The following is a 12729-nucleotide window of genomic DNA, read 5'->3' as shown; positions in this document are numbered from 1 at the left end:
AACGGACTGCTCCTGGTCCATAATCTCTTACAGGATCCAGCGTGACTCCAGCCACAGCTTCCCATAGGTGCTGCGTGGACAGAGAAGAGACCCTCAGGTGGGCGGCCTCTCCACACATACACACACACACCCTCCCCATTTTTCCCCCTCCCGGCGCATGGTGAGGAAAGTGCGGGGAGGTCGCAGCATAGACATTTGCCTTTTTTGACTCTCGAGTCAAAAGTGCTGGGCAACTCGCGAGATTAGGTTTGCCCAGGAAAGGCCACCGGCATAGTTCCCTCTAAGCTGAGCAGTGAGCAATCGCTCACTTAAAAATCATCATCAACTCAGAGTTTTCCAAACCTGCCCAGAAGCCGAGAGGGAAAGAGTGAGAGGGAAGGAGAGAGAGAGGAAGAGAGGAAGAGAGAGAAACAGATAGAAAAAAGAGAGGAAGGAAAAGAGAAAGAAAAAGAATGGGAGTAAGGAAGAGAGAAAGAAAATCAAAAACTGGTTTGAAACTAGCTCAACTATTTAAGTGGCATTTTGATATTGATAGAGTTGCCCTATTATGAGCTCACTGTTATAGACACACAGTACAGTACAGTGGTACCTCAAGATACGAACCCCTCGTCTTACGAACAACTCGAGATACGAACCCGGGGTTCAGAAAAAATTTGCCTCTTCTTACGAACTTTTTTCGTGTTACGAACGCCAAACCCGAACTTCCGGGTTCAGCATTCGGGAGGCTGCTGGGAAGTCCCCCGGATGTTTTAAAAGCTGACAGCCGGGCAGCGGGGCTTCCCAGCAGCCTCCGAACGCCGAACCCGGAAGTTCGGGTTTGGCGTTCGTAACACGAAAAAAGTTTGTAAGAACAGGCAAATTTTTTCTGAACCGTTCGGAGGCTGCTGGGAAGCCGCGTGGCTGTTTTAAAAGGTGACAGCCGGGCTGGGGGGCTTCCCAGCAGCCTCCGAACGCCGAAGTTCGGGTTTGGCGTTCGGCTTCGGGAGACGGCTGGGAAGCCGCGCGGCTGTTTTAAAAGGTGACAGCCGGGCTGGGGGGCTTCCCAGCAGCCTCCCAAACCCCGAACTTTTGCCGAACTTCCGGGTTCGGGGTTCAGGAGGTTGCTGGGAAGCCCCCCAGCCTGGCTGTCACCTTTTAAAACAGCCGCGCGGCTTCCCAGCAGCCTCCGAATGCCAAACGCAGAAGTTCAGGTTTGGCGTTCAGCTTCGGGAGGCTGCTGGGAAGCCGCCCAGCTGTTTTAAAAGGTGACAGCCGGGCTGGGGGGCTTCCCAGCAGCCTCCCGAACCCCGAACTTTTGCCGAACTTCCGCATTCAGCGTTCGGCGTCTGCTGGGAAGCCCCGCCGCCCAGCTGTCACCTTTTAAAACAGCCTGGGGGCTTCTCGGCGGCCTCCCGAACGCCGAACCCGGAAGTTCGGGTTTGGTGTTCGGCATTCGGGAGGTCGCTGAGAAGCCCCCAGGCTGTTTTAAAAGGTGACAGCCGGGCGGCAGCGGTTTTTTTTGCGGGGGGGTTTTTTGGTTGCACGGATTAATTGAGTTTACATTGTTCCCTATGGGAAACAATGTTTCGTCTTACGAACCTTTCATCTTACGAACCTCCCCCTGGAACCAATTAGGTTCGTAAGACGAGGTATGACTGTATTTTATTTTGAAATTCTCTGAGGCAAAACAGTGTGGCTTTTTTATTTGTTTGTTTGTTTGTTTGTTTGTTTGTTTTTTTATTTATTATTTCTGTGCTGCCCAGTCCCGAAGGGACTGCCACTCAGACACTATACTTTTCCGCCCACCCCAAAAAAAAATTAGAGGGAGCACTGGCCACCGGGTTGCAAAATTTTCAAAAGAGTTTACAAAGATCCGAGGTTGGAGCTATTATGGGCTAGCCGAGCAAAGCCTGGCAGATATTGCAAGGGGAACGGATTTGCAATGGGGGGGGGATAAAGTTTGCAATAGGGTATCCTTGGCTTTTAGTGTTCCTTTGGCTTCAGCCACTATATCGTTGAAGAAATGCATTGAATTTGCAAATGCGTTGAAGAATTGTGTGTATTTTTGCTCCGTGTGTTTTCATATTGCCTGGCCAAGCGCCATTCGGAAGCCACCTTGCTCTTTTAAAAGCAGGCACATGGCTCACCGCCTTAAATCTGTGAGGCGACATTGTTTGGGTTTAAAAGGCTGAATAATAGTAATAATAATAATTTATTAGATTTGTATGCCGTCCCTCTCCGCAGACTTGGGGTGGCTCAGAACAATAATAATAACAATATGACAATGTAACAAATCTAATATTAAAAAAAAACATTTTAAAAACCCGTCATTAAAACCATACAAGACAAGCATACCATACATAAAACAATATAAGCCTGCGGGAGGTATCTCAATTCCCCCATGCCTGGCGATACAGGTGGGTCTTAAGCAATTTACAAAAGACACGGTGGGTTGACACACAGCTGGGAGGCAGGAACATGAGTAACAAGCCCACCTGAACCCCTAGGTCCAACTTCACCAGGAGGGACTCACAACCTGCAATCTCAGGAGCAATGAGTCTATGTAGGCAAATAGTCTCCATGGCTATGATAGCCACTCCTCCCCCCCTTCCCTGGGGTCGCGGCTGATGCCAAACCTGAAACCCAGCTAGGCAAATTTCAGAGAGGAACTCCTCCCTCCAAGCCCAGCCAGGTTTCAGTCACACATACCAGGTCGGCCTCCTCATCCAGGATCAAATCTCTGAAAAAAAGAGTCACCCACTTTTCGAAATGGCTGCTTGGTTAAGAACTTGGGCTCCCCCCCCCCCCCACGTGGCTGGGAATCCCGTGGGAGAGAGATTTCGCAGAAGCAAAAGACTTCTGTCTTTTTTTGTTTTTTAAAAAATTATTATTATATTGATGGTCTTTGACTGTAATAATGACAAGCTCAGTGTATTTGATTAGTGACCCATCACATCCCCTTATTTCCAATATCTGTTGTTGCTGTTAGTTGCAAAGTCATGTCCGACCCATTGTGGCCCCATGGAAAACGTTCCTCCAAGACTTCCTGTACTCTACCATCCCCCAGAGTCTATTTAAACACACACCAACTGATTCAGTGACTCCATCCAGCCACATAGTGTAGTCATGAAGCAGAAGTAGATGTGTTTTCTGGAACTCCCTATCTTTCTCCATGATTCAACCTATGTTGGCAATTTGATCTCTAGTTCCTCTGCCTCTTCGAAAACCTGCCTGTACTTCTGGCAGTTCTCGATACATATACTGGTAGATAAATCCACAGTAACTGAATTTAAACATGCCTGGGATAAACATCTATCCATCCTAAGATAAAATACAGAAAATAGTATAAGGGCAGATTAGATGGACCATGAGGTTTAAAGGTTATGACCTTTAAAGCCCTTCATGGCACTGGACCAGAATATCTCCGAGACCGCCTGCTGCCGCACGAATCCCAGCGACCGATTAGGTCCCACAGAGTGGGCCTTCTCCGGGTCCCGTCAACTAAACAATGTCGGTTGGCGGGCCCCAGGGGAAGAGCCTTCTCTGTGGTGGCCCCGACCCTCTGGAACCAACTCCCCCCGGAGATTAGAACTGCCCCTACTCTCCTTGCCTTTCGTAAACTCCTTAAGACCCACCTGTGTCGTCAGGCATGGGGGGACTGAGACATCTCCCCCGAGCATATACAATTTATGAATGGTATGTGTGTATGTATGTGTGCTTAGAAAATGGGGTTTTTAAAATGTTTTTAGTAGAAATTTAGATTTGCTGAAATTGTCTTCTGTTATTCTGTTGTGAGCCGCCCCGAGTCTGCGGAGAGGGGCGGCATACAAATCTAAATAAATGAAATGAAATGAAATGAGGTCTTTTTCTGCCGTCAGACTTCTACCGTGTTTCCCCGATAGTAAGGCAGTGTCTTACTATCTTTTTACCCCCAAAAGCCCCACTGTGTCTTACTTTGGGGGTATGTCTTACATCTCCCCGCGCGCCTTCGCCTTCCAAGCTCCCCGCGCGCATTGCTTCCAAGCTCCCCGCGCGCCTTCGCATTCTCCCCGCGCGCCTTCGCCTTCCAAGCTCCCCGCGCGCATTGCTTCCAAGCTCCCCGCGCGCCTTCGCTCGCCTTCACTCGCCACCGCCTCTTCCCCTGCCGAAGCTCAGCTGCAAGCGGCCAGCGAGGCCGATCGGATCCGAGGCGAGCGGCCGGAGCTGCGCCCTCCTTCGCCCGCCTCCTTTCCGCTCGCCTCGGAGCCGAGCGGCCTCGCTGGCCGCTTGCAGCTGAGCCTGGGCAGGGGAAGAGGCGGTCGCGCCGCGGCGAGCGAAGGCGAGGGGCGCGCAGGGAGCTGCCGGAAAGGAGGGCGCAGCTCCCTGCGCGCCCCTCGCCTTCGCTCGCCGCGGCGCGACCGCCTCTTCCCCTGCCGAGGCTCAGCTGCAAGCGGCCAGCGAGGCCGCTCGGCTCCGAGGCGAGCGGAAAGGAGGCGGGCGAAGGAGGGCGCAGCTCCGGCCGCTCGCCTCGGATCCGATCGGCCTCGCTGGCCGCTTGCAGCTGAGCTTCGGCAGGGGAAGAGGCGGTGGCGAGCGAAGGCGAGCGAAGGCGCGCGGGGAGCTTGGAAGCAATGCGCGCGGGGAGCTTGGAAGGCGAAGGCGCGCGGGGAGAATGCGAAGGCGCGCGGGGAGCTTGGAAGCAATGCGCGCGGGGAGCTTGGAAGGTGAAGGCGCGCGGGGAGAATGCGAAGGCGCGCGGGGAGCTTGGAAGCAATGCGCGCGGGGAGCTTGGAAGGCGAAGGTGCGCGGGGAGAATGCGAAGGCGCGCGGGGAGCTTGGAAGGCGAGCGAAGCTGCAAGCGGCCTCGCTGGCCGCTTGCAGCTGAGCTTCGGCAGGGGAAGAGGCGGTGGAAGAGGCCGCGGCGAGCGAAGGCGAGGGGCGCGCGGGGAGCTTGGAAGCAATGTCATCGCCCCCCCCGCAATACCGTTTATACCGTGTTTCCCCGAAAGTAAGACATATGTCTTACTTTCGGGGTATGGCTTATATAAGCCGACCCCCCTGAAACCCCCCATATGTCTTACAATCGGGGGGGTCTTACTATCGGGGAAACACGGTATGTTTCTATGCTGGAGCCTAGCTTATAGGATTTTGAGCATTACTACATGTGAAATGAATACAATAGTGCAGTAGTTTGAAAATTCTTTGGCATTGCCCTCCTTTGGAATTGAAATGTGAATTGATCTTTTCCAATCATGCGGCCACTGTTGAGTTTTTTAAAATTTGCTGGCATATTGAGTGTAGCACTTTTACTGCATTGTCTTTTAAGATTTTGAATAGCTCAACCGGAATACTGTCACCTCCACTAGCTTTGTTGTTTCTCAGATTTCCTAAGGCCCATTTGACTTCACGTTCCAGGATGTCTAGATCAAGACCAGTGGCCACCATTCTGGTTTCCCATATATGCTTGGTGAAAAGCAGCACCTTTGTTCTTGCATAGGTTGTTTTCAATCCTATAATCAGGCAATGATCAGCAAAAGCCCGAAGATTACAATTTAGGTGTGGGATACAATATCTATAACAATATAAATGAGGAATTAATATAAATTAATCCCTAATTTTTGAGGGTGTGGGGTGAGATCCAAATTTAGAAAGGCACTGATTGGTTCCCTTAACACTTTAATGGAACTATTACCTCAGGAGTGGTGCTATTGAACATAACTGACATCACATTTAATCTGCACAGAGTGTCCTTGGGTAACATTGTAATTAGCTGCAGAAGCAATCAATAAAGAGTTTTTGCCATCACTGCTGGGGGGCCAGTGCGGTCTGTCAAATCAAAAATTGCCTTCATATCAATAAAGGCAGCCTAGAAGTTCTCTCTGGGGAGAGGCCTGGCTATTTTGCGGGGGAGGCAAAGTGTCACAGAGTGATGCCTTGATTAAATATTGAAAAGCTGAGTTGTTCTACAGCTAAAATCTTTCCTTGGATCTGGCAACCCATCTGTTTTGTGTAGTAATGCCTAGCATGTATTGCACTTGTTTTGCTGAGCAATCTAAGTGGGTGATAACTGCCTGGCTTAACTTTCTCTCAGTTTAAAAATGAGAAAGCCAGATATATTCATTGGCTCATCACAAGGACCACAATTACAAAGGGGCACTACTGAACATAAAAATTAAATGAGTAGCATATATCCTTACCTGCCTGAGCAGCTGTAATTAGAGCTGTATTCCCTTCATTGTCCTGCCAGTTTACATCAATATGAGGACACTGTGCTAAGGCTATTACAATATCCACGTACCCTTGGTAGCAGGCAACAATAAGGCCAGTCTATAAATAAAGAATAAGAAGGGTTCAGGTTAAAGTGTAATGAGTGCAATTCCTTTGAATTTACATCAATTCAAGTACTACTTATTTGAAGTTTTTTGAAGACATTAATATTATAAATTACTTTTCTTTAGAAAATACTTTATTTCAAATCTGATTTTCTACTTCATGGAAGTTAACAATAATAAATCAGCAAGTAGAAATGATTCATTAAAGTAAAACAAAATACAGTGATCCCCCGCTCGTTGCGAGGGTTCCGTTCCGTGACCCCCCGCAACGAGCGGGTTTTCGCGAAGTAGCGCTGCGGAAATAAAAACACCATCTGCGCATGTGCAGATGGTGTTTTAAACTTCCGCAGCGCTAGCGAGGAGCCGAAGATTGGGGGGCGGCGCGGCTCTTTTAAAACATCGCCGCCGACATGGGGGGCTCGCTAGCACCCCCCCGAACCCCCAACCCGGGTTTGGGGGGGTGCTAGCAAGCCCCCCATGTCGGCGGCGATGTTTTAAAAGAGCCGCGCCGCCTCCCAATCTTCGGCTCCTCAGCGGCGAGCGAGCAAAGCCAAGCCGGCAGCAATGTCGCCGCCGCTGCAGCCAACGCGCGCTACGATCTTCCGGGCCAGCCAGGCTCAGCGGATCAAGCCCGGCTCCTCTCGGCCCATTGCTGCCGGCTTGGCTTCGCTCGCCGCTGCAGCCAACGCGCGCTACGATCTTCCGGGCCAGCCAGGCTCAGTCACGGAAGGCAGCTGCTTGGCCCAGGATGCTGGGCCGAAAGGAGCCGGGCTTGAAGATCGCAGCGCGCGTTGGCTGCGGTGGCGAGGGCTTGTGATGGAGGGTGGAGGAAGCGGCCATGGGAGGGCGAGCTGCCTCAGGGAGGAGGATCGGGCGGGACCAGGTGGGGGCTGGAATTTCTCCGCTGGGAAGAAGCGGCCAGGGCGAAGGGCGGGTGAGCGGCGAAGGGCGGGCGAGCGGTTGCTGGGGAGGGGTTCTCGCCCTCCCGCCAGCAAGAGGGGGAGCGAACGGCGTGGGCAGGCGAAGGGCGGGCGAGCGGCAGCGAGGAGTTTGCGTGGGCGGTGGGGAAACTCCTGGCTGATGCCAGCAAGAGGGGGAAGACCCAGGGAAGCCGCCCAGCAGCTGATCTCCCGGTTGCCATCTACGCATGCATGCCCATAGAAAAAAAGGGCACGCATGCGTAGATGGTATTTTGACTTCCGGGTTGAAAAATCGCAAATTACCCTGTTCGCAATGGTCGGGGATGCAATAACCGGGGGATCACTGTAATACACCAGAAGCAGCATACAACACAGTTACTACCAGAAATACCAGAATGGAGACTGATACATGTCATCAGGGATGCCTATCTAGATAAAGTAACACATATTGCTTTAAAAACGGTTTTTATGTAATTATTTGTTCGGGAAAGCCATATAAATTAAACACGTATAAATGTATGTGCAACAGAAATGAGAAACTTTAAATACAAACAAAAAGGAAAGGTGAAAGTTGACTTCCTCAAATTCAAACTCCATTTATTTTCCTACTTATAAAAAGAGGTGGAAATGAACTGGTATACTTACTTTCTCTCAAATGGGAGGAGAAAATTAAAATGTTAGTGAGAGACTTTTTAAAAAGCCATTTCTTCCTTCCACTATGATTGGAATTGCCTGACTAAGGACTTTCTCTCTCCATGCCTCCAGGGATTGCCTTGCCCAAGTACATAAAGTGTAACATATAATGGATTTTGTTTAGCTTTTAGGTTATAACATAGATTAGTACTTTCCCATATTCACTTATAGGTTTATACCTGAGATTATATATTTTTACAAGAATAATAGCATAATGCAAATGTAGGCAACTACTTCTCTTTATACAATTTAAATAAAGCTGCAACCTTAAAAATGAAATAAAGTGCTAAATGATGAAAAAACCTTCCTAGGCACTTTTTGAAATAAGTGGAAGCTGCATAAAATACTCCCCAGAAGAGTGCAATAATAATGCTTTACAGCAGCCCTGTTATTTCCTGAATAAATGTGGACTCCCACATAGAAAAAGGTCTTGAAAAAGTCGCTGCATTATTCCAAAATTGAAATTGAAATTGTTTACTGTTTATATAGTATAAAATAACCAATTTTAAGATTACAAAAGCAAAATTATTGTGCAGTTTTATGACTAAGATATAACATATTGCATACCTATATTTTAATTATCTAAAATTATCTTGACAGGGTAGATTTTATTTAAATCAGCTTGGAAACTTTTTCGCGAAAGTGTATACAGTAGTCCCTCACCTATCGCTGGTGTTACGTTCCAGACCTGGCCGCGATAGGTGAAATCCGCGATGGGGAATTTATCGACTGATAGTACTTATTTAAGTATTTATATTGTAATTGTTTGGTAAGTTTTCATTGTTTTAAGTGTTTATAAACCCTTCCCACACAGTATTTATTTTAGATACAGTATTTAAATACAGTATTTACAATTTTAGATATATATATATTTTTTAAAAAACCTGCCGATCGAGTTCAGTGGGCTGTTTAAATCTGCCGATCGACTTCCTCAGAAACCCGCGATGAAGTGAAGCCGCAGTAGGTGAAGCGCGGTATAGCGAGGGACTACTGTAGTTTTACAAACTCACTAAATGGAAGAACACACAAAAAAATCCAACCAACTTGACAGCGATCACATAACATACTGACAAATGTCCTCCTCTCAGCTTTAATACATGACATCAATAATTGAATCCTATTATGATCTGATTGGCTCATTGCCAAAACAAGATGACACCTGATTGGCTCTCTAAACACTCATGCTCACTGGTTACAATCAGATAAAGGAAAGCTACTTGATATCAACCTAAACAAATTGTGCTTCCTTTTTCTGGTTATTTGGCTATAGCTTTTCTTAGAATACAGATAGTTGAACAAATTTTGTTGCATTACATTCTTGATTAAATTATCTTTCCTTTGATATATAATTTTATGGTACTACTCCAAACAAAAGTGATGTTCTTAGCCATCAAACCTCAAAAATACTTTCCACAAAAGGTTTCTGCAATTTTGGCCACTACTGTAACATGTAAATTTATAAGGGGGGAGGCATGGATTGTGATGCCACAAAACACATTAAAAACACTCATAATCACCTAACATCCTCTCCGCCCAAAGGCCTAACTGCCTTCTCAGCAGCTTCAGTCAGGGCCAACATGATCTCAATATAATGGTATGGTTTTTGAAATTATAAAATATTTTGCAAGGATCAGTTGCTGAATATGATAAGAATGATATATGAAAAAAATACAGCATATATATTTATAATAGAAGTCTATATGTAATTTTTGTTTATTAATATATATCAGTCTACAAGGATACAACGAGAATGTTGCAAACAAAATATTCAGGCACAATGTTCTTAGTTGTTTTCTTCTCTCTTTTCCCTTTGGTAGATGATTTATTTGCCTTTGAGATTGAAAATGATTTTCTTTTTCATTAAAGATAATGTATTTTATTTTTTATTACCAATTTTTCATTGATAGTGTACCGAGCACTAATTGTATAAGTTTTGCACTTCTCTGTTCACTTATTAATATTGTATTTTTGTATCAATTCTTTTATTTTTAAAAAACAGTAAGAATTGTATATGAGAGGAGTAACCATGTGTGAAAATGTAGTGCATATTTTAAACGAAGTAAGACAATACAGTGGTACCTCAAGATACGAACCCCTCGTCTTACGAACAACTCAAGATACGAACCCGGGGTTCAGAAAAAATTTGCCTCTTCTTACGAACTTTTTTCGTGTTACGAACGCCAAACCCGAACTTCCGGGTTTGGCGTTCGGAGGCTGCTGGGAAGCCCCCCAGCCCGGCTGTCACCTTTTAAAACAGCCGCGTGGCTTCCCAGCAGCCTCTGAACGCCAAACCCGGAAGTTCGGGTTTGGCGTTCGTAACACGAAAAAAGTTCGTAAGAAGAGGCAAATTTTTTCTGAACCGTTCGGAGGCTGCTGGGAAGCCGCGCGGCTGTTTTAAAAGGTGACAGCCGGGCGGCGGGGCTTCCCAGCAGCCTCCGAACGCCGAACGCGGAAGTTTGGGTTTGGCGTTCGTAACATGAAAAAAGTTCGTAAGAAGAGGCAAATTTTTTCTGAACCATTCGAAGGCTGCTGGGAAGCCACGCGGCTGTTTTAAAAGGTGACAGCCGGGCGGCGGGGCTTCCCAGCAGCCTCCGAACGCCGAACGCGGAAGTTTGGGTTTGGCGTTCGGCTTCGGGAGACGGCTGGGAAGCCGCGTGGCTGTTTTAAAAGGTCACAGCCAGGCTGGGGGGGGGTTGCTGGGAGGCCCCCCAGCCCGGCTGTCACCTTTTAAAACAGCCGCGCGGCTTCCCAGCCATCTCCTGAAGCCGAACACCAAACCCAAACTTCCGCGTTTGGCGTTCAGAGGCTGCTGGGAAGCCGCGCGACTGTTTTAAAAGGTGACAGCCGGGCTGGGGGGCTTCCCAGCAACCCCCCCAGCCCGGCTGTGACCTTTTAAAACAGCCGCGCGGCTTCCCAGCCGTCTCCCGAAGCCGAACGCCAAACCCAAACTTCCACGTTCGGCGGCTGCTTGGAAGCCCCACCGCCCGGCTGTCACCTTTTAAAACAGCCTGGGGGCTTCTCGGCGTTCGAGAGGTCGCTGAGAAGCCCCCAGGCTGTTTTAAAAGGTGACAGCCGGGCGGCAGCGGTTTTTTTTGCGGGGTTTTTTTTTTGGTTGCACGGATTAATTGACTTTACATTGTTTCCTATGGGAAACAATGTTTCATCTTACGAACCTTTCGTCTTACGAACCTCCCCCTGGAACCAATTAGGTTCGTAAGACGAGGTATGACTGTACTTGGTTGTTTAATGTATTTATGGCTAAATACATTTAGTAAAAGATCAGAATTGCAAGTGACAGAAAAAATTGTATGAATAACTGATTATAAATAAATAGGAAAAAATAGAGCAAGAAGATGAATATCTGTCATTAAAAATAAGAAAATGAATGAAATGCTAAGAATGAACATAAATGCTAGCAAAAATATACTGGGTCTTATGCAAAGAATGTTTGTCAAAGGAAGACGTGCATAACAACATGTTTTTGTCCACATTTTCCTTGGAAATGTGAATTGGATATGGAAGAATAATATGAAGATTGAATGCAGTGGTACTTAAAAAGGATGGGACAACAAGTAAACATACAGACAAGAGTAAATGGCTGCTGAATGAACATGAATACAAAAGTGAACAAATAATAAAAGTGTATATGTAAGGTGGCTGGTCATCCAGAGAAAATATATAGGATTAAATCACAAAACAAATTTATGAAACAAGAGTGACTGAGTTGAGAAGAAGGAGAACGCCAGAATATCAGTTAGCTATAGTTCATTACATCCTCAAAAAGAAATACATAACAAATTTAAACAATCAAAGGCAATATGAAGGATTTTTTAATCTCTTATCTTTATTTTTTCTTTATTATTTTCTTATTCAATTTTCCTTTAAGATAAAAAATAAGACATAGATTCTTCAAGTTGAATTTATCCGTAGAGAGTTCAGAGACAGAGACATATAATTTATTCTCCAACAATACAAAAGACATTTTAAATTGCCTTCTTCAAGAATATTTTTCTTCAACTTCTCACTCATCCTGGTATTAACTTGTAGACCTCTATGAAGTATTAATCAGACAACATGCCAGAATATATTGCCACAGTATTGTATTCCATAGATCATGTTAGATTAGATTTAAATGGAGTATGAGATTTTAACAGAAAGAGGATTTATTTATTTACTTAACCCTTTATTTATTAAACCCACTCCAAAATATTACAAATTGGTGAGATTTTAATGGAAGCATAACTTTATTTTATTTATTATGGTCACTTAAGACTCTGGAGGGTTATATAGGCCAAATGAAATTTGAGTTCTAGTAGTGTGCCCAGTCACTTGGGGGTTGGTGGACAATAGGATACTGAGGACAAACAGTTTCAAAGCCAGAGATACTGATTTTATGTATTTGCTAGTTTGCTTAGTCAAACTTGTACAAGATAACAGGAATGAATATATGAACATAGAAAATGGGTACGAATAAATGGGGACACTAATGTGCATATGCACTTCCCTTACACAACTCTTAGGAATGAGGTGAGGTCCACGGTAGTTTAAGGTTGAAGCCAGCGATGGATTGCTACTGATGCGGTAGGCAAGTGCACACCAGTAGCGGCCGCCAGATTGCGTAATTTGCACACGGCCACTCCAGTGCTAGTCCTTTGGGCACCAGCATCTTTTTCATTGAATTTTTGGGTCCTTTTTGTTTCCTGCGCATGCACAGAAGCAAAATCTCATGGGGACACGTGCACGCATGAAAGATTATGCCGATTTTTTTACTCCGTGCATTCATGGAAACAAAAAGATGACCGAAATCTCTCTTGTGCATGCATCCC

General features: G+C 46.2%; 1 protein-coding gene across 1 annotated transcript in view; it reads right to left on the bottom strand.

The window, feature by feature from the left end:
- ANKRD33B (ankyrin repeat domain 33B) overlaps window positions 1–12729 on the bottom strand; it is a 48409-nt gene that overhangs the window by 18029 nt on the left and 17651 nt on the right. Inside the window, exon 2 of the mRNA XM_070748615.1 lies at window positions 6156–6285. Coding sequence (XP_070604716.1) covers window positions 6156–6285 — 130 coding nt within the window. The remainder of the gene's footprint in view (window positions 1–6155; window positions 6286–12729) is intronic.

Source organism: Erythrolamprus reginae, chromosome 3, assembly GCF_031021105.1.
Source record: "Erythrolamprus reginae isolate rEryReg1 chromosome 3, rEryReg1.hap1, whole genome shotgun sequence".
Taxonomy (NCBI): domain Eukaryota; kingdom Metazoa; phylum Chordata; class Lepidosauria; order Squamata; family Dipsadidae; genus Erythrolamprus; species Erythrolamprus reginae.
Note: the sequence above shows the minus strand (reverse complement) of the source record. Positions and strands in the feature narration are given on the sequence as shown.